This window comes from Lemur catta, chromosome 8, assembly GCF_020740605.2.
Source record: "Lemur catta isolate mLemCat1 chromosome 8, mLemCat1.pri, whole genome shotgun sequence".
Lineage (NCBI taxonomy): Eukaryota > Metazoa > Chordata > Mammalia > Primates > Lemuridae > Lemur > Lemur catta.
The window spans coordinates 45806898-45834793 of NC_059135.1; the positions used below are offsets into that span (position 1 = coordinate 45806898).

The window sequence follows — 27896 nt, forward strand, 5'->3', positions numbered from 1 at the left end:
CAGTTATTTATTTAAAGGTAAGAAAGAAAAAAAAAGACTGAGTAAAATGTATATTTGTGTTCTCTGCAGTTACATGCAGGGATTAAAATTTAAATTAGTCATGATAATTCACTCGTTTTTCCTTTAAAAACACTAAACTTTTGTATTGACCCTTACTCTTTCCTATTATCAAAAATTATCATTAAAAATTGTCAACATATTTCTAAATATACTACATATTTAAAACAATTAGCACAACTTGCACATTCAACTGATTTGTGGGAAAGCTCCTTAAACAGTCTGCATGCTCTTAATACCATTAAAATAAATGACTTGCAATAAAGGCACATGTCCTAAATTATGTGAAACATCTCCTGACCACGTCAGGGCGGCGTACCGTGAGCGTGCAGGAGCGGAAGGGCGAAGGCACACACACGGCACGCAGCTGCTCCTCCAGGCCCAGCAGGCGCTCCTCCAGCTGCAGCTCCAGCTCCTGAAGTTCCATGCGCACTGAATTTCTCAAACCCTGGAGCTGATCAACTTCAAATCTATGGGTGTGGTGACAGGCACAAAGCTTGAAAAATGCAGTTTGGTGATGATTCCCATTCACAACTCTTCTGACCATTATTATAAAACTAACAGAAGGTACTGAAATCACAAGTTCTATAAATTAGCACAATATCAACTACAATAGGTGAATCCAATAGGACATCAGTCTTTCTTCCTCCATCCTTTCTCACAAATATCCCAAATGTTGAAAAACATATTATAACCACCCTCTTCCTTGATACACTGAAGGTAGAGAAGTTCACTTAGTGAAGCACTACGTATGCCTGACATCATCTACACTGGTTCACAAAATAGATACAGGGTACACAGCAGTAGAAACACAACCTAGCTTAAAAAATCGTAAGTTGAGTGAAAATGAACTTTTACCTTTCCTCCTCAGTCATATGATGATAAACCATGGTCTGCTGACGCAGCATTGCCAACTCTAAATCCATCATTTGTGTTCTAAACAAGTTCAGGTTCCGCCTCATTACCTGGAACTCCTGAAAAGTATTCTAAAAGGCAATATACCAAAATTATACTTCGAAATCATATAAATTATTTTGTAATGCAAAGATTTAAGCAAGCACTTACTTCATAAAGAGGTAGAACAGAGGATTTCTGAGTACTGTATGGAGCAGCAGCAAGATCAGGTCCTCTCATCATAGGGTACTTCAAAACAGTAAAAGTAAGATTAAAAATCAATGCTAAAGTGGCTACTTCCAAATTATTCAATGTGTTAAAAAGGCAGAATTTGGGGCTTACATATTCCTCTCTGAGGCAAAACAAAAACCCAAAAAAATCCTTCATAATGTAAGCAGGAATAAAAAAATATACAGTCCCCAATGATACTTATTATTGCTAGCTGTTGCAGGTGTAAGTCAATTTATTTGGGAGGAGGAAGAGGCAAAGGAACATGTATAGTTCATGTCTATGTCATCTACGTCTTACAGGACTTCCCTCTGGGCTTGAGAAAGTAGAAAAACAAAAACAAAAATGTAGAAGCCGTTGTAAATGTTATCATGAGATTACAGTAATTATTGACTAGGCTGGAGAGAGGAGCAAGCAATCATCACTGTCTTCTTAGGCATCAGAGCTTCTATATGCCACTACTTTAGACAGCGAGATACAAAGATAAAAGGTGTTCTCAAGCCTTCAAGTGTTCTCACAGTGTAAGTAAGAAGAAAGAGAAGGTAAAAAAAAAATTAAAATATAGAGAACAAGGAGTGCTATGATGGAAACAAACATAAATTCAGATTAGGTGAACTCTGCCAAAAGTCATTGACACTTGAGCTGAACCTTAACAGGAAACAGGACCTGGTTATGCAAAGAAAGGCATGGGGGGGCCTTCCAGGTTTAAAAACAAAAACAAAAACAAAAACGTGGCACGTGCAGATACCTAAGAAAGCACAACTATTTAGAGACCTGCAATGTGGTCCAATATGGCCAGAGCACACCTACAGAATGACACCGGAGAGACGGGTCAGAGGCCACATGATGGAGAACACGTGTCTGCTGGCGTGGGGCGGGGTGGGTGTGGGGAGCTTCGTTAGCGGAGGTATCGACAGATAGGACATCCAAGAGGTAGAGACCACACTTAGAGCAGAACAAGCTGGCCTAGAAAGTGAAGTGTACTGTGAGGGAGCAGGTGGACAGGGCCCTGGAAACCCCCAGCTCCACATAATTAGAGCTGAAAGGGTGTATGTCTCAGTCACAGACAGAACTACATTTTGTAAGGAGGAAGAAGAAACACCCACATTTTGGTTAGACTAAAAAACATTAGGAGACAACTGTCATGAGGCTAAAACCCATATATGTTAAAAGCAGGTATATCTAACTATAATTTGAAAAGTTACAACTTTGCTTTCTACTTTTAAAGCAGCTTCCTGTCTACTATTTCATGATGATTAGAGACATATGACATTCATTCCAGGTCACCTGGCTCTGTGTTGAACACTCTCATCATTACATTGACATTTTCTTCCATTCCTTAATTGTCTCAATGTAAGTTCAGAGAGAGATTCAGAAAGAAAATGTGAAAAGCAAACCTGAAGATAACCTACTTATGTTCAAAGTTTTTGAAAGTTATTTCTACTGTACTAATAAACCTGAGGGTGATAACTTTAAAAGTGACAAGACATACTGAGCATTTTGAATCAAATTCACACTTTACCTGTTTTTGTTTTTGCTTTTTTCTGTTCTGGAGTAGTCCCAGTATTTGAACCCAGTGGAAGGAGACTAATTCTGTGCCAGGAGACCAGCATCAGGGGTCAGTACGACAAGGGGAAGGCTTAGCCCAGAGAGCTACGAGCAGAATCAGGAGAACAGAGCGCCACAGAAATCAATGGGAAGAGAACTTAGAAAAAGAAAAGATGGTCAACACATTCAAATGGCAGAGATAAGGAGAGAAAGGACTTTGAAAGGGAAGATTTTTAATAATAGGCACAACTTGACAAGAGAGGATACCTAATGAGCAAAATCTCTCCTCTAGGAAGGGAGGGAGATTGCCAGCAGAGAAATTAACTTTGTTCACGATTAGTTACGGCTTCTCCCTTGAAACAGGAGGGAAGCGTATAAAAGGCCGGATATAGGTTAAGTTTAGACATGTAAGAAAATAAGCTCAGAGAGTTCACGCCTGATGGGTCTCTGCTTCTTAGGGAATTAAGAGGTGCTTGGAGCAATAAAAGAAAAAAAGATATACTTAATAAAGACATGCTTTTTTTCATACCTGTGAAAGATTCTGTAGTGAGTTTCTAATATCATGCAATACTCTTCGCAACTGCATTTCTATGGTGGAAGGAGGATTCACAGAGCACGCTCGGTAGGGGTAGACAGCATGTCTATGTGAGTAAGGACACCCAAAAGGGGATGCAAAGGCACTGCAGGTGGCCCCAGATATGTTGGGAACACTGTGAGTGCTCAGAGTTCTTGTGTGCTCACACAGGGGCCTTTCCTGCCACTCAGAGGGGACAGAGTGAAGGGAGCAGGTGGACTGAGATACGGGTGCTGGAAGGAACTGCGAACAGGTAGGAGTCCTTCTGTGATGGCATTCCTCCACCTGGGTCACCTCACTCTGGGACGCTGCTTCTTTCTTCACAGATGATGGAGAGATGAAAATGGTGGATTTAACTAAAGATTGACTGTCATGCTCCATCATCCCCTTTTCTAATTCCTGTTCCTCTTCGGGTGTGTACTTATAGGTGAAGGAAGGTGGGCTGCATCTGGTTTCTTTTCCTGGAGATAACCTAACATTGACAGAGGACACAACCCTTACTGGGCTCAGCAAGGTGGTTGGTAGAGACTGAGACCTTCTTAGAGGATAGCCAGCTTTTGCAAGTAAGTACCTTTGTTTTAACAGATCTTTCGATTTTATCAGGCTACGCCCTATTCTTTGATTAGACAGACTGCAAACCTTCATTTGAGCTCTTTGCAAAGCTGTATTAACTCTGTCCACAGAAGAGGGAGGCCCAGTTGCATTTTCAGAGCTCGTATCACTACATTTAGCTTCAATAGACGCCAAAGATTTCAGAATATGATGTGTGGTATATTGAGTAAATTCACATTCACTGCTTTTATCCACATCACTTTCAGCACTTCCTTCCCTCAGTAGCTCTACCGTCTGTGCTGGAGACAAATCCTCTTTCATTTCAGTAATTTCAGTAACAGGATCCTCTGGACTACAGGTGGACTGTTTATTTCCTGTATTCTCAATGGCCTCGCACGGAGGGAAATCCTGGCTATCTGACTTGCTTTTGTCAGCAACTGTTGCTGCCTTCTCTCTTCCCTTCTGAAGGGGGATGAGAGACTCCTCCACTGATTCATTAAAACCGTGCTGGTCTTCTGCTGTTGGTGTGACAAGGTCTTCACCAAATGATGTGACTGTTGTCTCACTGTCACAACTATCAGCACTACTCCCCATGGCTTGCAAGGACTCGTGAACCTGTGAAAGGAAAACAGGTGGGGAGGTGAAGAAAACAAGTAAGAAATATCATTAACACAATACCAAACTGATCTGATGCTTCTATACTTTTACTGTTTCCCCACTTTGGTTGTGGACCTAGTACTATTCAGAACTGTTTCACTGCCCCTGATTTACAACCTCCTTCCCCCTCACTTCTCACAAAGATTATTTCAGATCTTCACTATTTTCCTTAAATCCCCTTTCCAATACCCTCTTCCTCTCCTTTTAACATATAACACTGACTCATAGAGAAAATGGACAGAAATTTCTTAAGGTTCTTCCCCAACATATATAAACTTCCCCATATCTCTCCCCATCATTCCTTCCTTCCCTCCATTCTGAAAGGAAACTGTCTTATTCAAATCTAATCCCTTCAACCTGTGTTTCCAATCACATCTTCCCCAGGACCAGAGTATTTCCCCAGTTTCACCCCAGATTTTTCTAGATCAAACTCTCCTTCTCTTATATAGTTCCATCCCTTAGTTGGACCACTTCCCTAAGTCATTCCCACGTTAGCAAGACAAAAAGACCTACCACCCTTAAGCTAACCATCCTTATTTGACAAAATGGTCAACATTTTTAACTTCTTTTCCTCACCACTGCTTTACTCTCCAATCACGATTTTGTGTCATTGACCCCATCAGAACTACTCTCTCTCAAGTCTCCTGACAGCTACCAGCTCTGATGGCCACAGCTTTCCTTTCAAAGTCCCTTGTCCATCCTCCAATTTTCTGTCTACTTGAGTATTCTTTCTGAGTCTCCCTCCTTAGATATGTTTCTTACTTGTTTACCCCTGAACTGCTATGTTCCTAAAGACTTTTTGTTTTTTTTTTTGTCATCACAATGTCCTTTAAAACTTGCTTATAGGTGTTTTAAATGCTTTTTGTATACATTCTGTGTACTCCACATACAGACTACAAGCTCCTCGAGGACAAAGATATGCCTGTTTTCTGGGTTATCTAATACAGTCTAGCAGAAAAGTCAGTACAACATTCAGCAAGTTATAGATCCATGGTAATTTTAGTTATTAAATAAGCAAAACAACACTGTAAAATACTGAAACACAATGACAATAAAAAATAAGAAAAATAACAGACTAAAAAAGGTTAATAATCAAAATAATCTCTGTTTACTAGTGGTCCAAAAATTAAGAAAGAGAAGTTTTTCTTTAATACTCAGTCAGAAAAGCATTAGTGAAACCTAAAATTTGTAGTCAAATGCTTAGATAACATCTACATCCCAGAAGGAGTTTTATTCTTACAGTCATTTGAAAAATAAAGATTAGACAGATTCAGGCTTAAAACATATAGTTATTGAAAAATCACCTTAAAATGATGACGTTAATCGTAGTGCCTAATACAATAGAAAATTTTACCTGAAGATGATTAAGGGATAGGCAATCTGTTGAATCTTCAGCAAAACCACTGCTATCAGAATGCTGACTTGCAGTACGTAATAGATGATCTATCAATAAAAAAGTCTGGTCATACAAAACTGCTAAGACTTTACTGAGAGTCAGAGCAATATTATCACAGATGGGATTCTCAACAGATATAAGATATACAAAATAGATTCCTTCTTAGAAAAGTGTGCATTACTTATGCAAAATTGTGGCTTCACAGCATAGGAAGCAACTCAAATTCAAACAAAACTAAATCAGATCTTCTACCAGAAACCCTCAGTATTCAGTTGTCAATTAAGCTTTAGTAAAACTATTTTGGAAAATCCAATTAATGTCTTATCTTCGGAGGACAACTGGCTGAAATAAAAGATGGCTCTAATAAAAACAGAAGTCCCAAAGTAAACCATTTCCATTACGTAAGGAGGAGAAATTAGAAGTTCAAATGTATAGCATATTGTGTAAAAATTTCTATCATCTTCCTAACAAGAAAATAAAAATACAATTAAATCCAATAAATTAAATAACTTGTCTCTGATGTTTCAAATAGTACAAACATTTGTTAAGTTATGAAACAACTCTTTCATAACAATTACATGAAACTCCATCAAACAGGTACAAATAGTACATAACATTGTTAATCTTATAAAATCCTTCTGTTTATTTTTCTGCCTCGAAACTCTTAATTCCTGGCTAGTAAACCCCCCCCCCAAAAAAAGTTTTACATACATAAATAGGCCAGCTAAGCACAGGAGGCATGATCACATTCCACACATACGACAACTACACAGTTGGGAGACTTCACAGTTATTACATTTACCAAGGGAGATGCTTCATGAGACAGGAAAGTTATGCAGAACTTCAAAAACAACATGCTAAATAAAATGTTTATCAAAACCGTTTAAGATTTTATACATATAAAGAACCAGATAATATGACTGAAAAAAATCCAAAATCTATTAAAGTTCACCTGGTTTTGAAAAATATCCCACTGAAAACTCAGTTTCCATGGACTAGAGTAATTTTTCCCATTAAAAATTTAGAATAATTCTGTAATATTGCTGTGATTTTTTAAAAAATGCCTAATGAAATATAAGTAATTACTCCATGTCCTTGATAAGTCTAGGTAAAATGGAATAACTGTGAAACTGAATTGCAATAAGCTATTACCATCAGTACTAATTAGCCTAGCCTTATATTCATTAAAATTAACATCTTATAGCAGTTAGCACTATATCTATATATCTATATCTATATCTATATCTATATATGTGGGCCTTTTTTTTTTAAACTAGATTGTGAGACTTCTGAAGGCAAAATCTTAGTCTTGTTTGTATCCCAGTAGCTAAAATAAGCTGACAATAAATGATGTTTGCTGAATGAATCAATGATAACTATTTTCTTAAAGCAACAATAGAATTAAGCAGTCACTTAAATGATTTAGAAGTGAAATTGGCTATCTGGTTGGGCAAAGGGCAGTTGCCTGAGAGCCCAGGGAAGCCAGAATGAGCAGCTCTGATGTGGGTTCCCTGCTAAGATCTGTTTTATCTGCAACAGAATAGTCTGTGCTGAATTCACCTCACAGCTGTTGAGCCCTGTCTGGGTTCACACAGGTTAGGTCATATTTGGACTGCTTAGGCTTCAGAACAGGTGTTGGGCAAAGGAAAGAAAAAGGAGGCCTGGGTCCATGTTTCTGCTGTGTTTCATCATCGTAAGCAGTAGCTTCTCTCTTCTGCAAAATGGAAGAAGACTAATTCTTCTATCTCAGATGGCTACTTCAGGAACTAAGTAGAATGTAGATAAAATTATTTTGTAAACTATAAGTATATATCACAATCTAGGTTCCTTAGTCAGATATTTCTGTTTCCAAGAAACACAGTTCTCAATAGAAAAGGGTGAAACTAAAAATTATTAGATCTCTGTCCTGAAGATGTAAAATATGATTTCTAACTAAAAACTAGGAAGTTAAAGGAAACATTAAAGTGAGAAAAAAAATCTGGAAATTTTATTTGTCCAGCGTCATTAAAAAAACAAAACAGAACTCTATATTATCTGCTAAAGAAAATATGTCTTCTGTAATAATAAAAATATTGGACCTCTCTCAACATATCCATCAAATGTTAGCTGGCAAAATAAATTGAGTTACTAAACCTCTCTGGGCCTTAGTATGTAAATACTGGATTAGATTTGAGATTAAGGCAATTTTATTAAATTTACAATACTAAAGTACTGTATGCATTCTTACTAAACTTTTGAAGTAAATATATTTCTTGTGATTCTAACTCTGCAGTTATGATCAAAGATATTTATGTAGCCCATTATCAAAATTTGACAGGCTATCCTTCAAAATGACGAAAACAGCTCTTGAATATCTTAAAGTAATTTTACTCTTTTTTTATCCTCCTTTTGATACATGGCAAGCTGCTTTTTCCAATGTATCCCTTGTCTAGTTGTCTAAAGCAAGGACTCTGATAGCCCTGAACTCGGCTCAGAGACACATACATGCATTTATGAACTTACAAGGGGAAGAAAATTAAATAGGAAAGCTTGTTTTGTGTCTGGTCAAAACTGTAGTGACCTAGTGAGAGTGGAGCTCTTGTTTCTTAATGCCATATTGCAATGAAAGAAAAATTATATGCAAATTATCTCTTATGAAGTAATTTCAGAGAACAAACATGTAATTTCCTATTCTGGGAACATACATATGAATCTGTGTTTAAAGAAAAAAAAACAGGGTGGTTCAGTGTGTGTAAAATTTTAAAAATAAACAGTCCTACCTTTGGTGGTCATTTTAACTTCTTCCTCTCTCCCTTTCTCTGTTTCAAAAGCTTTGTAAATTTAAGGATCAGAGATTTTTTTCTTGTTGCAAGTTAAAAGTGAAAGGAATGGATTCAAAGGTTCTTTGGTCAATAATTAATAATTCAAGAGAGGACTGATAACTATAGCCACTCACCTTTGATCCCCAGTTTGAATTTAAACTAGGTTTAACTATTGCTGAAAAATTGGTGTTTTTTGCCAGAGGCACATTTGTGTATTAACCTTAACAGCTATATTTAAATAATAAACCCCTAAAGATGGATGATGAAGTGTATTTTTCAATCACAACAATGTAAAATGTAGCCAGACCTACTTCCCATACAGTCCTTATGTAGAACTGAAAAATATATAGAGCACACAAAATTGTGTAATGAAGTCATTATAGAATAAGCAAACTAATTAGTTTATGAGCTCAAAAGTCAGAAAATACAAAAATTTCTATACCAAACAATAATGAAGCATGCCTACCTGTGTTCTTAATCTTTTCACACTTACAGGGACTACAAATACAGATACCTATCTCCTTATCCAAATCAACTCACAACACTTTGAAAGTGTGCTCGGGAATTAGTGGGTATTGTTCTACTTACCTCTTTTTGACTTGGTAAGACCTAGCTGGTAAGTGGCTGGAACATGAGGCACTTCTCCCTCTGTACTTTGAACCTAAAGAAGATTTTAAAGTAGTTAAAACTAAAAGAATCTAGGGCAAAGAAGAATAACCTCTTGATAACTATCTATTAAACAAATCAACCTAACTAAAAGTGCACCAAAGCATTATATATATATACACACACACACAAAGACATCTTGTCTCAAAAGTATTAAAATGTTCCATAATTCAATTTTCTGATCTACTTTCCAGTTAACAATAGCACTCAAGTTTGCAGTTTACAAAGAAAAATAACTGCATATATAAGCCACTTCATTTAAAAAAAGTTGCTATTAGATGAAAATTAGATCCATAAGAAAAAGTTCTTCTCTACCTGTTAAACTTCAAAGTAAGGTCAATCCCAGGAGAAATGCTAATGCACTCATTTCAGCACACCATGACCAACACGCAATCGGAGCAATTACAAATATTGGATCTTTGAAAGCAGAACACTGTGCTACTACTGCAAAATTTTCTAAAATCCCCCAAATTTTCACCTATCAAAAATCACTCATGTATAACACTGCTTTGTCCTGATACAAATGTTCTTTCAAGACATAAAGTTGGGAGTCAGTAAGTGGAAAAGCAGGTTTCATTACAGAACTAAAATTAGCCATAAATCCTTGCTGAAAACTCTGTTCAAAGAAGGTATCAAAGCTACAAAAGTTGTCTTTTATGCTTTTTTCTTCTACCTGCACAACTACATAATTAGAAATTTTCAGATTCCTAATCACCACCTCCACTCTGCAAATACTCAATTCTAATATAATTAACTCTCTATCAAGATTAAACATTTGGAGCACGGAGAGGTACAATAATTTCCATCATTTGATCTTGTAATGATTAGTACTTAAATAGTAAATAACATCCTAGTAAAGTAGGCAAGCTACCCAAATATATGGGTTTCCAAACTTGAATAAATCAGAGAGCAAACAGCAAAGAGGTTTTAGGTAAAACTCTGGTAGTTTTGAGCTATGAATCTATTCAAGAATAAAAAATATTCCATAAGAATACAAGTAGAATAACCAACATGAAAAGAAAAGCCAAAAGGTTAAAGATATTATTAGCCAATTTAAAAATTGTTCTGATTTGTAATATTTTTGTACTACATAGTTTCATGAACTCAAGTTTATGAAGCTTTTGAAAACCGACAGCACACTGGTTATTTAAAACCATCACCTATAAATCAGATAAGTAAAATAGGTTCTACTATTCTTTGTCATTATGTAAAAATTATAGTATATTCTTCTAAGCAGCAGACACAAGTTCAACAGGAAAACCATTGTTTTGCGTGCGAGGGAACAAAATGAATTTTCTTTTTATATTCAACAAAAGGTCTATTATTAGCCTCTATTCAGGCCCAACCTACTTCAAAGAGTTTTCTATAAAGTAAATATCAACCATATCAAAAAACTGTAACAGAAATCTAAATGCCTCTTTCTGTTCTAGAAATCTTAGTTTAGGCACAGCATTATGATACACCAAATTATAATCTCTGTTTTAAATGTAGAATTATCACATATTCTAGTTCCTTAGGCTTATAAAGTTAATCACAAAATAATATGACTTTAATAAACATGTATCCTCAGTGTACTATCCTTTCCCTCATAGCAAAAAAAAAAAAAAAAAAATTATTCTCTTTTTCCACCCCCCTTCACTACAAACTCCGTAATTAATTGCAAGAAAGGAATACTTAAACAAGAAAGCTGAGAGGGTCATATTTAATAATAAAACTAAAAAGTCAGGATCATTCTCACTCAGCAAAATCATACTAGCTACTTGCGGAAGAGAGAATACAGACATGCTAGTCATAATGGGTGAATTTCTTACCTTATTTTATTATTGATCATAATTATGCAAAAGAAAGCAGTCAAATTCAAGATGGGGTACACCATAGAGAATTATGAAGCAAATATAGAACTTAGATTTATGTGACAGGATTTTTTCCTATTCAATGGTTTCAAATGCTCAGTAGATCTTCGGTCCTTTGCTATACGTACAACTTTCATTAAATTAACAAGAATGGCCAAATAAAACTCAATCGAGTGAAGAGTAATAGGTGTTCATTATACTATTTTCTCTACTCTTTACATTTTAAACTTTTTGTAATAAAAATGGGGGAAAAAACCCACTAAACCAAAATGATAAAATCTCTTGGTCTCAGTGTTTTGGGATTTAAAGATGTATGAAAACGGGTTTAGAGTAACCCATACATTTGGGTTACTTCATTTAAAAAAATGTTCTCATAAAACAAACACTGTATCTTTCTAAATCTATGTCCTGCTAACACAACAGGCACCCACTTTGGTTTCTTAACAGCTATCTTGTTTATTTTGACTAAGATGCATCTTCTAAGCATAACACCCTGTACTGTGTTCTACGGAACACAAACGTGAATGTTCTAATGCAACCTTTCCTCTAAGGTTTAAAGAGACATGGTATAGTTCTTCTCATCATAAAATATACTGTATATAAAAATAATTTTCAAAAAAAAATCAAAACTAGAACTTTAGAAATTACAATTCTAATTTTTAATGACATCTCAAAAGAAGTCAAAAAAGAACATTACTTTTCCAAAGTAGTAGTACAGGGCTGCACATCAGATCATGAGTTCCTGCCCAATGCCTGATAATATCAACCAATCTGACCTCTGCCAACTTGTATAGTTAAAAGTAGCCAGCCTATAGAAAGAGCTAAATTCAAGTCTTATTCATGCTACTTTCTGGATAATGGCTTCTGGCAATTATCTCCGATAATTATCTCAGTTTTCTCAACTGCAAAATAAAGACTAAAACTCCTACCTTACAGGTCCTTAGAATGATCAAATGTGACTATAAGTGAAAGTACTCTGAAACACTAAAGTAATAGAGGTACAACAGAAGATTCCTCTCTGTCATCCCCTACTGACACCCCCACACCTCCCCCACTGTGAGGCACTGGTATCAAAGAGAGTATTATATCCCTCAGGAAGACAGTGGAGAACCACTGCTATAACATAATATCATATGTGGGAGGTGGGGGAAATGGTTCTTCATCTGTAAAGGGAGAAAACTAGAAAATAAATTAAAAGATTCTGCCTTGAGTAGTAGCTCATGCCTGTAATCCTAGCACTTGGGGAGGCCAAGGCGGGAGGATTGCTTGAGGCCAGGAGTTCAAGACCAGCCAGGGCAACATAGCAAGACCCCATTTCCACAAGAAATTTAAAAATTTGCTGGGCGTGGTGGTATATGTGCCTATAGTCCCCTTTACTTGGGAGGCTGAGGTAGGAGGATCACTGGAGCCCAGGAGTTTGAGGCTGCAGTGAGCTATAATCACGCCACTGCATTCCAGCCTGGACAATAGTATGAGGCCCTGTCTCTAAAGACTAAAAAGGAAACAAACAAACAAACAAACAAAAACAACAGGTGGGCATGGTGGTGCTTGCCTGTAGTCCCAGCTAGCTACTTGGGAAGCTGAGGCAGGAGGATTGCCGGAGCCCAGGAGTTCAAGGCTGCAGTGAGCTATGACTGCACTACTGCACTTCAACTCCAGCCTGGGTGATAGAGTAAGACTCTGTCTCTCAAAAAAAAAATTCCTTTCTGGGCCAATTTATGATTTTCTAATTACTTGCAAATTTTTAATGTTAAAAAATGCTCTCAAATTTTTACATGCACACACATATATAGTTTATTTTTACTGTAACTTTTTTAGGTAAATATCAAATAACAAAACTCAATGGTTAATTGGGCTTTGAAGTAACAGATATCTGTGCACACGTCACATGTTAGAGTTCATATTCTAGCACACACTTATTTTCAAAAAACATACAGTTAAATTTGGAAGGCCAAAGGAACAACTTAACTATCTGTCAAATATCTGATTTGGGATTATTTTAAGTCACACTAATAAATATAAAAGAATCCTATTAGTTAAATCAACAATTAATATAAAGATGGGATTAGTAACAGTTACTAAACTTCAGTAGCTTAAAAAAAGATGATTATGTATACATCCAATAATGGTTATATTTACATATAAATTTCATTTATAGGGTGAGAAGGCCACATGACAAATTATTCACAGATACAGAGACAAAACTTCTCCTTCCTATGACCCTTAAGAAGTTTTGCTTCTACACCTAGAAGATAAACAACTGCCTGAGTAGGATCATTTTGGTTTAACTTAATTATTCATACTATTAATACTAATATATGGCTTCAGAGAGTTACCATGATGTATTCAAAATAAGCCATTTAAGAATAACACAAGAATTACCCAAGCAAGTCATTAAGGATTCGAAAATTCAAGAGTGGGGTTTTATAACTTTCAGATACACTGCAACATTTTAAATAGCCTACAAAATATTTTTTATAAGGCAAGTTGACTTTTAATTGAAAATAATCTGTGGGCTTTTTGTTTGTTTTTCCTTTTTTGACATAAGAAATGGCCACTTTCATTCTCTAGGCCCAGATCAGGATCAGTCTTGTCATTTATTTAGCTCTCTTTACATTTAAGTATTTCCTCTTTTTGCTTCTGATGACTGTCAGATCTTACCTCCTGTCTCAGACGGATTAGGCAGCTTCATGCACACAGCCACATCTGCAATGCTTTCTCCTACCTAGCTTCCCAAACCATCTGGTGTTCAGATAATCTGTTTGAGAACTGGTTCACTGAGAGAAAAAGAGCTCTAACTTATAGTTACTCACTGTTTTCACAGGAAGAAAGTTCCCAAGAGGAATCAAACCTCAACTGAAAGGGGTCCAAAAGAAAAACAGTAAACTACTTTGAATGGGATCTAAAAGTTTGCTTCAATAAGATTGTTCTCTTCATTTGTCAATATGATTCAAATGCTTGGGAGAAGAGGAAATTAAAGAAACACACACATTATTTCCCTTCTTTATCCATTGTTCTACAAGCTTTCTTTAAAATTCCCAAAGGGATAAAAACACAATCCTAGGAGGTTTTTATCTATGTTTTAAATATATCTGAAGAATAAGGATGCATTACTCTTAAAATGCCTCATATTTACAATGTAGCTATGGTTGGCCATATATTCTTTCTCTGAAAACAAAAATCTTCCATTATTCTTCAACCACTGACGCATGTAATCTTGCACTTTAAATGTTCACGTCAACTTACCTACTTTCTTCATTAACTGTTTTTGCCAGCAGAGGGGGCAAAAAAAATATACATAGCCTATCATCATTAAAGTTAACTTGCCACCAAAGTTTATCTAGCATTTTATTAATGTTTAAAAGACCTTCTGTGTATGGTATCTTAGAAATTAAAGTTAAAACATACACACCACAAAAACCTATAGCTTAGAATTCAGAATTCTAGAAATCAAAAAGGAACTTCTTTGACTTCTTTGAAAATACACATATAATAGCGTTGTTTAATCTGCGTCAACAATATCTGATTTGCAATTACCTAACATAATTTGGTTAGATTTTAATACTCTGCTATTGTATTAAAACAAGGAAACCGACTTTCATATCTAATTGTCTTAAGAGTGGCCCTAATGGAAGGCAAGAACTTACACCTTAATTCTGAGTGCTGAGACAAGTTTAGACCAAAACAAAGTCCAAAAGAAAAGAAATCAAAGAGTGAAATAGAACAAAGAGAAGTTTCAATGTAGTCGTCATATAGTACTTTCATGCTATGATGAGAATTAAATTATACCAACAATTAAGGAAATAGGAGAAATATAAAAATATATAAAGAAAAAAAAGAAAAAGAAGCTCACAAGAATATCTAAAATATTCCAAAGGGCTGCTCCTGTACCCTTTTTATTTCATTTTTAGTAATTAAAGTACTAAAAGACCACAAAAAAGGTAAATAGCCATTTCAGCAATTGAAATTTTACAATAAATAAAAAATCTTTGCTAATGTAAAAGAGACACACTCACCTAAGAGGACATTTATGGGCAGAATCAACTATCTTGTTTTCCAGTTCCCTAAATTAATGACATATGAACTACTACTAAAACTAATCTTGCATAATAAATTTAAAAAACAAAAATTACATATTATATAATGTATAGCCACAACTCTTCACCGGCACACATATGATACAGTTTCCTCATATGTATAGTAAGACCACCACTACATGCCTCAAAGACTGAGAGTATTTCAAGGCCAAGTGCAAGGCTTACCATAGGGCAGGTGCTTGACAAACTTGTTTCCTGCCTCAAATTATCATATATAGCTTCAACTCTTAAGTATCAGCTCCTACTATTCAAAAGCAGTTTTGGCTGAACCTCACCAAAATAAGTATCTTTATCTTGTCCATTTCAAAATTTATATTAACTAGCAGGAATATGTCTGGGTAACCAAAAGTAACCAAACATTGGTCTTCTGGGCTTGCAAGAACCCTACTCAGTGGCCTTTCAAATCTCCTTCATGGTTCCCTATCCTCCCCTTCAAGTGTGTATCATCTTCTTGCTCTTTCTAGTCACATACCAACACCCATCCTCAAAGCCTTCTTCACGCTTAACCTTACCACTGAGATATGTTAAGAAAAGTTCTCCAAAGACACACAGCAATTCAGTGGCAGAGGCAGAACCCATCATTTCAAAGCCAGTGTTTATAACTATTATGCAATATTGATTTGAATTTAAATATCCTCTCTCAGGGTTTTCTTGAACATCAAAATCCTACCCTTGAGAGAGAAAAGGGGGTTAAGGTTCAAGTATCAGCTAGTGGATGACAGAAAATCTGGAGGACCTGATGAACTGTCCCATTACTTTGATATCACACAGTACTGTCACCCATTGCGTGGTTTGTGAAACACAAATCTGGAAAGTCAAAATTAGGATGAATTTTTCTAGTATAAACCTATTAGCTACCTCTCACTTGATAAACATTTTTGCTACTTTTTCCCCCTAGTTCACTATCTGGAACTAGTCTCAGTACTATTTTTTCACTTACCTCTTCCATCTCGAAGGAGTCCTTCTGCTGCGTCGTCATGTTTTTTATGTATGCGATCGTTGGCGGCGCACATGGCTCTTTTTCAGGTGTGGACATGTGGACGTTTTTCAGTTCACTGCTATTTTCCAGCTCACTGTGGCTGGAAATGTTGAAATCATTACCTAAATCAGATTCTATAATTACAGATTCCTCACCCAGTTTACTCTGACTTTGAGTTTCTTTACTTTGTTCACTTGCAGTTTCTTGGTTAAAATTACTATTTGCTTCATCAGAAAGTCTATCAGCATCAACATTCTCCATAACAGCTGCTGAACTACCTGAGACTTCTTCTTTAACTGTAGCCAACATAGAAGATGAGTCTTTCTTCTTCACAATTTTTTGAGACTTTTGATCATTTTTATTGCCACTTTCTTCAATCACTGAAACATTTAGAATCTTTCCTTTTTCAATTGTTGGGGAAGGACTACTACCCTCTCCTTTCTCTGTTTTATCAACACACAAATTTAGTTTTGATAGTGTTTTCATTAAACGATTTGCAGTGTTGCTTCGAGTTAAAGGTGGAGGTGAGTCTGTCTCCTTGTTAGAGGTCACTGAGGACATACTTCCAATTCTCTGCAGGGGGGTCCCAGAGACTTGGGAATATAAAGAAGAAAATGCATTGGCCACAGTAGTAAGCACTTCAATTTGACGAAAACGGCCTACCAAAAGAAAGAAATATTAATTATATGTATATATTTGTTTAAATGTATACATATACTAAGCATATATGTTAAAAATTGTAGTAACTAAAGTTGGATCACAAAGATTTTAAAACCATATTTTTTCCTCATCTAATACTTAAACCTCTATATTTACTGGGTGGGAAGAAGAAGGAAGATTTTTACTCTAAATACTAGAATTTATATTTTAAAAAAATCAGCAATAAAGCACAAAACATGATGGTAACATGGAATACAATAGAAAGAACTAGCTATTGATCTACAGCTATGATTCTGTTTTCAGGTCCTGGACTCCCTTAAGGCTCTTCCGAAGTTCTCCTAAGAAAATGTACATAAGTATACATTTTACACCTAACTAGAGGGACATACATAGACCTCTTAGAACTGATCCATGAACAATGTAGGGAGTCCTATTTTCGGAAACTTTGGTAAACAAAAAAAAAAATAAGTAAAGATATGAGTAAATAATATGAGTAAAAATGATCAAATTCGTCATGCTATTTTAGATTTACAGAAAAGCACCTGAAATTGACTGATTTCATTTCAGGTTAACAAGGCCACTCCCCTACTTCTTTTCATCTTGAACAAGAGCAATCTGTAGATAAGGATAAGGTTCTGCAAGTAAGTTATGGTAACACTTAAATGAGTCAAGAATTGGGGAGGAGGGAAAGAATAAGTAAGTTAACCACTATAAATAAAATAATAAAAATGTAGAATAAGTAAGATAACTATTGCATTAATTAACCCCATCAATTAACTTTCTAGTGCTATTCCTGAAAATCAGTACAGCTTTAAAAATAAGACCATCTTGCTGTGGATGCTATAATTTAAAAATTATATGGTGACACTTAAAGACCTTACTTGTTAAGGCATAATTTGGGTTTTCTACTTCCATCCGTTGCATTTGAGCACTCAGAAATACTTTAATATCTATCCCTCTGGCAAATGATGATGAATTAAAAAATCTGGAAGGAATTTTAGAAGCAATATCTGGTTCATCACGTCCAAATCCAAGATTATAAAGAATTTCTTCAGGATCTTCCTCATAAAGTTCTAACAGTTCTGAAACACTACAAAAAAAAAGAAGAAAAAAGAAACATGAACATGTAAAATAAATTTATAGTCTACATCACATTATAGATGAATACATATTCTTGCTTTCCTGTGACAAAATCTTTTTCTCAGCTTCTGCTCTTTAAACCATTATTTATTTCACCATCTTGATACACTGTGTACTGACAGGATATACAACCCTTAGAAAGGGTCCATTCTCTCAAGTTGGTGTTGGAAAAGGGAGATAACCCCGAGAAACACTTAGAGACTAAGAGATTCCTCACCTTATTTTTTTGGTCATTTTTAAGGGATTCCCAGTAAAGCAGCTAAAACAATTAGAGGACAGATGAGGAAGAAGGAATAAACAGATTAAAGAAGAAATGAAAAGGGAAAATTCACTAGGAAGTTGGTAGAACTCTGGTACTGAGGGACACTCTGGGAAACTTGAGCTTTCCTGCTGCCTCTGTCCTAGGAGAGACAATAAAGGCAACAACCTGATTTCAGAAAAATGAGAGAGGAGCTTACTTTCAACTTTTCTCTAATCACCCAGGAAGTAGGAGGAGTAAGGTATGGAGAATATCGGTTACACAAAGGTAACTATTTGCCCTAATTCTACTGGGAATTAAACATTTATTATCTCTTCCCTCTCATACCAGTAATGATCCAAGCTTTCTAAGACTCACTGAAGAAAACAGAAAAATTAGAGACGAAACTTGAACAGAAGGACATTTCAATTTGCTTCAGAGAAAATGCTCAGATTCCAATGCAATAATTTGGATAACAGTTTAAACTGCTTCCACAGACTCACATATTGGTTTATTTTAATATACTGTATGTTTTAAAGATCTTTGGCTTAATATGTTGAAATAAAATTTGTGCTTAAATATCAAGCTTTAACTTAGAAAGATTTATTCTGAATTTTATGTCAGCATTAACTCAAGTCCCTAACAGAATGGAGAATTTTGGTTCTCTACAGTTAGAAGTTACACCACCACTCTGGAGTTCCTCTTTCAGGTTGTTATGGCTCAAAATATGCATTTATGGATTCCAGTGCATTATAAACCCATCTGCTTCTTTTTATTTAATCTCAATTTAAAAAGAACAAGAAAAAAAGCAGCAGCTCCTATCAGTTGTTCTGGTCCAGGAAACACTTTGGGTTCATTTTGATTTCATATTATCAATATCAAATCTAAGACTGAAAAAAATGGTTAAGAATAGGTCATCTCTAACACAATGTAATTCCACCATAATTTCAGAATAAGTTACCTTGAGACTGTCCCACTACTCTTCCCAGATCCAGTGGAATTCATACTTCTCCCTTTCTGATGAAACTGTAGTCTTCTCTCTTTGGCCAAGATATTACTGCTATAAACACAATCAGATTATTAAAAGCTTCATTTTGATTAAGTTCTTCATTTTTAAAAAGGAATACAACAGAACAGCTACATACCAGTTTTCAATTTGAGCATCACTTTCATGGAGGTGGTTGGCTACAGGTAAAAACAATAAATGTAGAGCACAATTGTTAGTAGAACTGTAACTACTATGATAAAATTACCAACAAAGCAAATTACTAGAGTATTACAGTTAAATACCTAATATGTCAAACTCTTGTCTTGGCTCGTTAAATCTGCACCATTAAGTAATATACAGATAGATAAGAACAGTCCCAGTAGGTTTTGAAGGGTGATTCTGCTTTTTAGCAAGGTAAACTTACTTCTACTTGAGAGCTTAAAGTACAAAGACCTATAGATAACCAATTAAATTTCTTTAACAGGTTAAAAATAAGTAATGAGAAAGATAATGTAGCATATATGTTTTAAATTTAAAAACTGTTTACGAAGAATACTTTAAGAGCAAAAGTGTGGCAATAGTATACATCCATTTCTAATATGGATTTGTTAAGCTTACAACTGATTTTTCATGCATATAACTTGAAAACTTCTACTCATTTTACTATATAAATTTTCTTTTAAAAATTGCCTTTCAACTTTACACTAGATTAACAAGTTCTAAACAGATAAGTGTTGTTAATGTTTAGAGTGAGTTAAATTTACTGCATTTAACCTTTAGAGACAAATGTAGATAACTGAATTAATTACAGACATCTATTTCAGCACTTTATTTTTTTATCATTTCTAAACTGCAAAGTCATGACAATTTTGTTGCTTAGTATATCCACCACAAGGATGCCTAACACATAGCACTCAGTAAATATTTACTTAATGAATGAAGATTGCCTTGAAATAATTTTCAGTAAAACAACATAATACCTTCACTCTTTTATGAGACTCCTTTTTAGGTTCTGGTTTCCAATAAAATTATTCAATATTATAAAACTACCAAAGCAGATATCAAAAGTGCTATTTATAGTAATACTGATGTGCATTTTAATAAGGGATTGACAACATGTTCAATTGTACTGATTGGGAAGCAGTAAGCTTAAGCTCTTTCCAGAGTTTATTCCTTCAAAATACATTGACAGAAATAATAAAAACTAATATATTCACATATTCTAGAGTTTCTAGTGTTAGAAGATTCTAAATAAGTAATCTATCTTACAGATGGATTTAAAACAGCAAAAGATCAAGGATATTAAACTCAGTGGATAAATTCATTATTCATTAACTTACAAGTTTTAAAGATTTAATAAAATTCTTAATTCTTTTTTTTTAAGAAGTACACGTTAATAACCTAGTTATACAGCCACCAATAGCCTATTCAAACTGATGAAATAAAAGCACAATCAATGAGCTATAAAACAGCTTTTAAAATACCACTAAAACAATTAAAAATTCTTATTTTTACATAGTGGAAAGCTTTATTACGAATCCACTAGAAAACATTATATAACCTGTGAAAACTTAAAAATAGCACAACACTTTTAAAATGCTAATGCAGTCTGGAATAGACACCAGCACAATGATTTCTAATTAAATTCTACCAACTCTGCTATTTTGACTTTGTCCTATAATCTTCCAAAAATCAGAAAAAAGAGGAAGGGAAAAGGAGATACTTAAATGCAATGTAGAAAGACAAGCTACAGCTGTAAGTATGACATAAGTCTACTTCACACTAAAAATAAGCTTCAATTTCGTTTTCTCATGTATAAATATTTAAGCTTCCTTCCTTCTTTAGGACAATTCTTCCCTCAGTTATTTCACAGGTTATATCACCACGGTTCGTTGCAAACAGTTCCTTTAAGCACTTAAGTCCAAGGAAGACAGATGGACATTTCACAATGGTTTTTCAGAGCCATCCCTACATGTATCCTATAGGCTGTGGTTAGGTTATTAACATATAAAAAAAAGGTGCGGTGAAATGTGTCTCAGTCATTTTTAAGACCTTTAAATTTTGCTCTGAGGATCATAAACTGAAAGCACTTGACTTTTTAATTTATTACTTGAAAACTATACAAAAATACAGTTCTTCCAAACAAACATACCTTCAGCTCCCAATGACAAATCATCTTCAAAACTTCCTCCATTTCTCACAAGCACACCTGAAAGAAACATTTGAAAATTTAGAAAATTCATCTTGGTGTTCTGTTCTTCCCTACCCCTGTATATGATGATTGTTTTAGTTAAAATAAATTGATCAAGCAAAATATTTTATAATATACAGTAAAAAGTTTTGGACCTGAATATCCTTAGAAATTATTCTGATTATATAATTTCAAGAAGTATAAATTTTTATTTTGTAAAGACACATTTGCAGCCACGTAAAATTCTCAGAAGCTGATCTCCAACCTATTTTATACTTATCATATCTTTGAAGATGTTCAATTAAATAACATATCTTACCCAAAAGTTTCATGGAAAACCAGACCCTGAAGCAATCGTTCTTCTTACCTACCTCATATTAAGTCAGGAGAACAAAAGCTAGATTTTCCTGACACTGTAAATGTTTTTTATATGCCTTACCACTACCTGCACATTCTTGTTGTACTTTGAACTTTAGAATTCTGTCTTGCACAGGTGGTAAAATTTCAGGTGTGGTAATTTCAGTTACCATAAGCAAAGAAATGCTGCACTAAAGTTGACTCAACTTTAGTTCACTCAATATATATTTTCCTTATATTTACATATCATATTTCTATATTTAATTTTTTATAATGTCTAACTGGACAATAAAAATACAAGTTTCACATTGTGAAAAGGTTTGGCAATTTGCTTAAATGCACCATTGTTTTATGGTTTAAAACAAGGTTTCTTCCTTTTGGCTTCTAGCTCAGAACGTATTTTATAAACACAAACATCACTTTTTGTAATTCACATATATACTTTTACGCAGAGGACAAATGAAATAAGACCCTCATAAAGAACAGATTTAGAAAGGCAACTTTCTCTTACCCTTGAGTGTACTACTGCTTTGCTCATCCAGTGAGGCTCCCAAAGGTGTACTGAAACCACATAAACATGTAAGCCTTAGTCTTGTGAAAAGCTGTCTGGAGAGCAGTCACTATACAGTCTTACTTAAAAGGTTACAGCTTAAGCACGCTTCTAATCACCGTTTAACTCTCCTCCCAAAACACAAGGAATGCAACTGGATTACATAAGAAATATTCTACTAACTAAGCAAATACCTATTGTCAAGTCAGTTCACTAGGAATGATTTAATCACACGTTTCATCTGCCAGCAATTAAGAGCACTTAAGAGCACAAATGGCAATTACAAATGATATGAACTGGCATTTTCTTTGCAAAAAAAAGAGAATGACAGTAGGCATTGAGAAAATGTCTGCTCCTCTCAATGCCTTCCATAGAAACAGAAAACAGAATTACTATAGAAGAAAACAAATCTTCAGTAGTAGGTAATTTAACCTTAAAATTAAAAAGTTCAGTCTAGTTAGCAATAAAGCTGAACAGTTTCCTTAAACCTCATCTATTAATCACTAGCATTTCAGAGCACCACCAACTGCATCCCTTGTCTTTCTATACAAATGGAGAAGCTTGAGATTCACTTTCTGATTTTAAACTGAAAAATATATATTCTTCATTTAACTTTGAAAATTACTAGAAAGTTGGCTTGAGAATCAACATTAAGAATTAGCCACTACTAAAATTTTTCACATTCTTATAGTTCAAAGAGATGACTTAGAAATTTATTTTTTCAAATACAAAAATACTCTTAATCCTCTCAAAACTAAGTTATAATAAAAAACAGTTTTATTTTGAAAATTCTATTTTGTGATACAAACTTTTCTTTAATAACAATTTATTCTTGTTAAAAGTTCACATCAGACCTGGGATCAATCACGAAAATATCAGTTTCAAAGAAGTGTTACTGAAATGCCAATTAAATATTAAAACTTTCTGCAAGCAAATACATAAGCAATAGCAGTTCTTTGAAAATTAGTGCTTTTGAAATGTAAAAGAATCACAAGCAATTACCATAAAGATGGTAACAAAACCTTTTATGTTTTTCCATATATTTTAATAAAATTCTAATTTATGCCTTTAAAAAGCCATTCTTCTTCCGTAATGGCTACTTTCTTTGTTAGATCAAAATACTGTATTATTCTGTCTGCAGATATCTCTACTGGTCTGTGTGCAAACAGAAAATGGCAAATAAGCAGAATATAATTGACATTCCCCTTCGAAAACAAATCTCACTCTTTCTTACAGTTGCTCCCTTCCAAATTCCATCAAAATCTCTATTCCTTTTTAGATGCTGATTCAAGAAATTTGTTTCCACTTAGTTAAAAAAAAAAAGAAAGAAAAGAATATCAAAATAAAGATTCCCTTCAAGGAAAGAAAACAAGGTATTTTTATTCAGGATATGGACAGCAATAAAAACAACAAAGAATATTTGAGAACTTATCAAGAGGGAAATGGTGTTTGCAGGTCATTTGTACATAATGTATAAAATACACAGATACCCAACTCTGGGAAGGAACCTAAGTGGCTATTTAAAAAAAAAAAAATACAGTTGCAACATATCCCAGCAGTCGAATCGAATCTGTAGTATTACAGCCAACATTAAAAGACTACTTGTTCTAGCTTTCCCGGGTACAAATGAATGACGCTTTTGTATGGAATAGGTGCAACTGTAGGAAACAAGAAGGAAACCTATGAGAGAAGGAACAGAAGACTACAGAATCTGCCCACATGAACCAGTATTAACAACAAAACTTCTGGAATTTTTAAGGATGATTGTGTCCTGGTGAATGTCAACATTTGCCTATTACATTTATCTTAAAAGATGCACTTTTTACTGTCCATTTTATATGATCTCTTACACAATCTTAATTCCTATACATCATAAAATAAAGTGATTCTTCTAATTTTTTAAATTCTTTTGAATATATACTTCAATTTAAACAATAAAACACTATAAATTTATTTTGAATGCTAAACCTGTTTTAAGAAACCAGGAATAAGCCAATACTGTACTTAGGACTGTATTTAAATCAAGAGTAAGATGGAAGGTTTTAAAAGACCTGAGTAAAAGTAACAAAACATCCTCTCCAGACACATTTCTAAGGGAAAACTTGAAAGATACTGGTTTCACAAGATCTCTCCTAAAGGGCCCTGAAGATATCTATTTAAAAATCTCAATCTTTTAAATTTTACACTATCCATGTTTTACAATTAAATGAACCCATGGCACACTAATACGATTTCTTGATCCATGTTCTGAGTGGAACCACCTAAGACTATATTCTCCTAATTTGAAAATCAGGGGGTTGAATTAGAGCTAGATTGTTAATCTGGTGTCCAAGGACTTCAAGCAGTATATTTGTGCTTCTTTAAAGGGAAATTCCATGTATTTCATAACGGTAAGGAGTTCTGTAGTAAAGCGTATTCAGTAAGGCTCCAGTCAATTCATCAAAATCGAGCATTAACACAGCCAATATTTCATCTGACTTTAAGGGAGAAAAACAAACTGGCATATATGAGAATCACTTTCAAAAAAAAAAAAAAAGAAAAAAAATTCAAAAAAACTTCATTAACTCTAGTAGTTGAACAAAATATTAAGAAACGCCTAAACTGACAAGACAAAAATATGCTCAGACGCAAACACCAACAAAAGATAAAAATCTACATTCTTCATATAAGATTTTACAAGTAGCAAATAAATTGGAAGAAAATAATCAAAATATGAAACAAGCATATTTTACTGCAGTCAGATTTACTTGCAATATGATTCATCTCCTCTGTATCTTATCAAACATTTTTGTACCAGTTGCCAAAGCATGTAATTAGACTTAAGCAGTCTGAGTGCTCTCAAAGCTCTATTTCCCTTCTGTGAATCCTAGTGCCATCTGACAAATCCATGTCCAAGAAGTAAACGACAAGTACAAAGTTAGCTAGTTTTAACAGCTCCCTAAACAAAATTAATGAACAGAAATAAAATTAAAGCCCATTTAGTGTAGTTAAGTAAATTAAATTTGCTCAAAACACATCTGAAAGGAAAATGATTCGATGCCAGTTGTACAGATGCCAAACAAAAGCAAAATAAAATATCCTGTGAAATATGAGAATCTTTTCAAATAAAAACAGAACAAACTTAATATGGCATAATCATCTGTTTTAGGTTTCTGATCTCCGATGCTAACATCACGCAAGGCCAACCGAAGTCCTAACAAGTGTGAAGTCAACACGGTCACTAAATAATCAGTGGTCACAGTACTTCCATTTCTAATCGCTAAAAGAAGGAAGCTATCCGCCTGCTCACTTTCCGGTTTATAGCTTACGACGGCCACGGGACCGAGGGGACACGGCCGAGTCACTCTGCTCGGCGTCCCATCTACACGGATCTCCCTCCAGGACGCGGAGGACTCACCGGCAGTCCTTGAGCCATATGGCGATCTTCTCGTTGGGCACGTTTCCTGCGGGGGGAAAAGCCAGGAGACAGCTCGTTACCGAACCCAGAGGGACTGCGAGGGCAGGGTCACCCTGGACAATCCCAAGTGTGAAAGTCTACTGGGGGCAAAATGCAGCCTAAGCAACTTGTCTCAGTGTCCGTCTGAAGGGGAATCAGATGGCACCCAGCTGTCTCTGCTGACGCTGGAGACCTCTCGCCAAGCGCGCGCGTTTAAAGGTCGGAAGTGTCCCCTCTCCCCCGGCCTATCGAGACCCGAGGCGCTCTCAGAACTCGCAGCAGCCCCCGGGCGCACGAGACTTCAACCGGCCCGCCAGCCCGCGGGGCGCACCGACCTCTCCCCGCGGCCGCCGGCAGCTTCGCGCCGGGGAGGTCCTCGTCGTCGTCCTCGTCCTCGTCCTGCGTCGTCGCTTCTGTGGACAGATCCTCCGTCTCCGACGCTTGCCAGGAGCTGCGGCACTTCGCCCAGGCCTTCCTCCTGCGACTCGCCACTTGCCACTCCAGTTCCTCCTCCGCCTCCGCCGACGGGGGCCGGTCCATGGCAGCACCGGGGGCTCCGCTGCCCCAGCCGGAGCCTGCGCGAGACACGGCGGCGGCGGGGACCCCCGCCCTTGCTGTCAGCGCCCGGCCGGGCAGGGGGCCCCGGGGAGCTGAAACGGGCGCCGGAGGAGGAGGAGAAGAAGGAGGAGGAGGAGGAGGAGGAGGGGACAGGGAGGGAGGGAGGGAAGGAAGGGGAGGGAGGGGGCGGAGGGCCGGCGCTTCACATGAAGCCGGCCGGGCGCGGCGCGGGAGCGCGAGTGGCCCGAGGGAGCGCGGCTGGGAGCTGGGAGCTGGGAGCCGAGCGCCGGCTCGGCCCCCGCCCCCGCCTCCGCCCGACGCGCCCGGGGCCTGGCCCGCCGCTGCGCGTCTGCGCGCCCTTCCCTCGGCGGCGCCCACGCCCCCTTCCGGCCGGGGGCGCGCGGGGCGGGGCGCGGCGGGCGCGGAGCCGAGCGGGCCCGCCCCCCGCTGCTGCCGGCTGGGAGGGCGAGATTTGTTTGTTTGTTTGTTAATAATTTTTCTCTCAACTCCTCCCTCCTTCGTCCAGAAAGAGAAATAAAGTTGGGAGGCCTAGTCTCACAAAACGCCCCCGCCTGAAAAGAAGTGTGTGATTGGGCTCCCTGAAACGTATTCTCCGAAGAGTCGCCTGAACGTAGGATATTTAGTGTCCGAGGAATTGGGGTAAGGATGACTGAGAGGCGCATGACTGGTGTTGCCAAAATGTCAAACCTGGAAAAGACCAAGCTTCGCGGAGTGCTACTTTCATACTTAAGAAAGTTATGTATCGTGGTGGTGTTCTGTATGAAAATGAATTGTGAAAGAATAATCTGGAATTTTCACTTTGAAGTTGGACATAGGTGTAGAAAAATGGAGCAAAGAATGGGACGGTGCAGAAATAATTGCTTGGATTTGGGTGAGACAAGATACTACAAGAAAGAAATGATGTCAGGGTTCAGAACTATTTTTAAAATGAGCTTCAGCATTCCCTTTTGTTATTTTTAAAATCTCATTAGCAAAAAGACTCAAATTGTATCCCAAATCAGACACAGTGTGACATCAGTCAACAAAGTTCCCCTAAATGTTGCATCTAAACTACCTACACATGAAAGGAAGGCTTCCAATATTTTATTGTACTTGGCTATACTCTGAAGAACAAGTTACAACACTTCTTGATCTTAACTTGATTGAAAAGAATATTTTTGCATGAACATAATATTTTAAGGAAGAAGTTATTTTATTTCATTTGAAATTAAAATCAAGAGCATGGTAAAATTCCTAATGGAAACATTCAAGTTACAAAGTGACTAAATGTCATTGATAGCTAAAGGAAACTGTGATTTTTAGAGAATTTAGAGCGTGGAATGCTCTGGGGATGAAATAGTGCCTAGTTTTTGTCCAGGCGTTTACACATAAGTCACAGACTACTAAAATAGCACACTGATTTTCCTGCCTTCATTCTTTCCTATCTCCTTTCTAGCACTTTGCTTCCCATTTACA

General features: G+C 36.2%; 1 protein-coding gene and 1 long non-coding RNA gene across 7 annotated transcripts in view; one reads left to right on the forward strand and one right to left on the reverse strand.

Annotated features, from left to right (window-relative positions):
• ITPRID2 (ITPR interacting domain containing 2) overlaps positions 1-26780 on the reverse strand; it is a 37061-nt gene extending 10281 nt beyond the window's left edge. For 4 of the 6 annotated variants that reach the window (XM_045559311.1, XM_045559309.1, XM_045559312.1 and 1 more), the window contains exons 1-14: positions 26198-26780; positions 25824-25869; positions 22388-22437; positions 21481-21537; positions 19486-19525; positions 19302-19400; positions 17844-18052; positions 16264-16961; positions 9296-9368; positions 5865-5953; positions 3257-4468; positions 1123-1200; positions 916-1043; positions 377-527 (exon numbers count right to left, since the gene is read on the reverse strand). In XM_045559311.1, coding sequence (XP_045415267.1) covers positions 377-527; positions 916-1043; positions 1123-1200; positions 3257-4468; positions 5865-5953; positions 9296-9368; positions 16264-16961; positions 17844-18052; positions 19302-19400; positions 19486-19525; positions 21481-21537; positions 22388-22437; positions 25824-25869; positions 26198-26402 — 3135 coding nt within the window. In that variant the 5' untranslated portion in view covers positions 26403-26780. The remainder of the gene's footprint in view (positions 1-376; positions 528-915; positions 1044-1122; positions 1201-3256; positions 4469-5864; positions 5954-9295; positions 9369-16263; positions 16962-17843; positions 18053-19301; positions 19401-19485; positions 19526-21480; positions 21538-22387; positions 22438-25823; positions 25870-26197) is intronic. The other 2 variants (XM_045559308.1, XM_045559310.1) reach the window with 2 other exon arrangements.
• A 92-nt stretch (positions 26781-26872) lies between these two features.
• LOC123643668 overlaps positions 26873-27896 on the forward strand; it is a 153124-nt gene continuing 152100 nt past the window's right edge. The window contains exon 1 of the long non-coding RNA XR_006736867.1: positions 26873-27080. This is a non-coding gene — a long non-coding RNA (uncharacterized LOC123643668). The remainder of the gene's footprint in view (positions 27081-27896) is intronic.